We start from the raw sequence: 2,502 nt of genomic DNA on the forward strand, positions 1-2,502 counted from the left end.
TAATCCGATGCTCTATAACCTATGTTTCCAAGACTAAGTTCTTTCTATGCCTTTTATGCCGCCTTTTAAGCAACTATAACAAAGAGAAATATCAAGAAAGGCTTTAAAGGAGCCAGGATTATTCCTCTTAACCTAGAATATATAGTCTTAAAGCTTAATATATAGCTATAAACCCTAACGCCGGTAAAAGAGGGGGCTAACCAGCCTATACCTTGGGTTTTAAAGACCCCAAAGACCATACTTAAGGCTTAATCCTAGTCAGAATATCTTAAAAGACAGATCAGAAGGTATTAAAGTAGTGCCCTAGAATTAATTCTAGAAGAATTAAAGTCATTTTCTAAAGAAACTAAGGCAGTTATATATAAGATGGCCTTACTAAAGGCTAAGCTATAAAATATTCGGCAGGCAAATAAGACACTAAGCCAGCGGCAGAGGGCAAAAAGAACCTAACTATAAAAAGGAGAGGCAATAATAATAGAGGAAGGCAAGTAATTAATCAGATAGATAGTAGTATGCAGGTAATAGCCGAATTATTAAGAGGTAGTAGCTAAAAAGGGTCGGCATAAGCAAAGGAAAGGCACTATAGAATATACGGCAAGACTAGTTATAATGCAAAAAGGTATTAGATAGTTATTATAGTTTCTAATAGAGAATATAGTAATTAGTTTTAATTAATTCAGCAGTTTATTATATTTTTATAGTGTTTTTAATTTTTAAAGGCTGAAATTTTTATTATATAAGCTTATTATATATATTATAGAAATTTAATAAATATTAGCAGTGATTATATAGTATAACGAATATAATATATTTTCTAAAAATATCTATCTAGTATATATAAATCTAGCTAACTTTATACCTAAATAGCAAGTATCTAATAACTATTTAAGCTGTAATATTAATATTCTAGTTTATCTTTTCTAAAATAGTAGTTTATACTTAGATAAATATAGACTAATGTAATTAGCTTAAGCTTCTTTACCCTGCAACCTTATAGTAGTATTTAAGAGTAGGTCAGAGGGTATTATAGCACTAATAAATCTCTAGCTCTAGATACCAGATTATCTAAGATATAATTTGAAGTTCCAGACTTGCTAACGTTATATTTGTAATAATAAAAATTACTTTAAGTTTGCTTTATTCTAATAGAAGATATATATTAACTACTATACTACTTCTGTAATCTCTTTGCCACAAGCTCTGCCAAGAAAAAGATTTAAAGATAGTAAAATTGCAGATATAACTGCAGAGATATCCTTATACGATAAGATTGCCATAATTAAAGAATGGTTCTTGCAGTTGCTGCTCGCCTACTATGGTCCGGGTGCTAGGGGTGCCGCCGAGCACCCGGCGGCACAGCTTCAGCATCTACAGCGCACAGTCAGGCACACCGCTGTGATTCAGCGCGGCGATAAAATCCTGGTAGCTGTTGTAGAGGCGTTCCAGGAACTTCTGCGAGATAGGATTTAGTTCGAGGAACTTCTGCATAGTAGGGCTAGAGTCGTCGTTTATAACAGGCCCTGCGACTCCTACCAGCTCCACTTTGGGTCCGACAGGAGCCCCTAGCTGCCTCTTCTCGTTGGTAACGCATGTGCATCAGATAGCCCCGGCGTAGGCGCTCGAATGCCCATCAGAGCCAGGATAACCTGACGGAGTGGGGTTTGCAGGACCTGCCTCTGACACTGAGATTATCCTTACCCTTCACTATCAATGAATGCAGAATACACTGCTGATAGCAGAATGCGATAGTTATATCAGTTCTGGAATATCTATATTAGGCGCCGTGCTTTATAGCCTATGCATGGCCTATTAGCAGTTCGCGTATTAGCTATATGCTTTTAGACACGGTATGTATTTGCCATTATTTATAGCTATGCGCTAGGCTCTATTTAAGCTTTTAAGCTAGAGAATTTATAGCTAATTACTAGGTTAGATCTTTTTAGCCTAGAAGAAGGAAGGCATAGAGCCAGAAAGCTATTAAAGGCTAATTTAGGCTAGTTTATCGGGGCAATATCCCTTAAAGGAGGTTATTAAGGGGCTAGATAACCTCTAAAGCCAATAATAGAAGCTATAATTTTCGGTAAATCTAAGCACATATCAGCCTTCCTGGCAATAAGGCCGTAAATCTAAGCAGCAAAGAAAGCCGCTAGATATAACCCTATTACTATAAGACTAAGGGTTATTCGGATAGAAGCTTTATCCGCTAACAGGTTACACGCCTAATTGCTAAACACATACCCATAGCTTCCCTCAGTCCCTTAATATATTTATTAGGCATATAGACTCTAACCTCTATCTATAAATACCACTCAGATTAATGCCCTTCCTAGCTAACAGCAAACCTAACTTATATATCATCTTATATAACAGCATAGCACCCTCCCTACTTGTATATCCTTATTATGCACGTTGCCGCTTTATACTTACTGTTTTTCTAGATCTATTATAATGGTTAAACTAACCTTCCTTGTCTACGCTCTAGCCACTGTGGCTGGTGTCCAG

At 36.4% G+C, this 2,502-nt stretch overlaps 1 protein-coding gene across 1 annotated transcript; it reads right to left on the reverse strand.

The window, feature by feature from the left end:
• Positions 1–1,368: 1,368 nt before the first annotated feature.
• FOXG_22273 (uncharacterized protein) lies at positions 1,369–1,631 on the reverse strand (the record flags this gene model as incomplete). Its single annotated transcript, XM_018402674.1, has 2 exons — positions 1,369–1,495; positions 1,588–1,631. The coding sequence occupies 2 exons, from the start codon at positions 1,629–1,631 to the stop codon at positions 1,369–1,371; spliced, it is 171 nt and encodes a 56-aa protein (XP_018256588.1).
• Positions 1,632–2,502: the final 871 nt, after the last annotated feature.

Source organism: Fusarium oxysporum, chromosome 2 (assembly GCF_000149955.1).
Source record: "Fusarium oxysporum f. sp. lycopersici 4287 chromosome 2, whole genome shotgun sequence".
NCBI classification, from domain to species: Eukaryota; Fungi; Ascomycota; class Sordariomycetes; order Hypocreales; family Nectriaceae; genus Fusarium; species Fusarium oxysporum.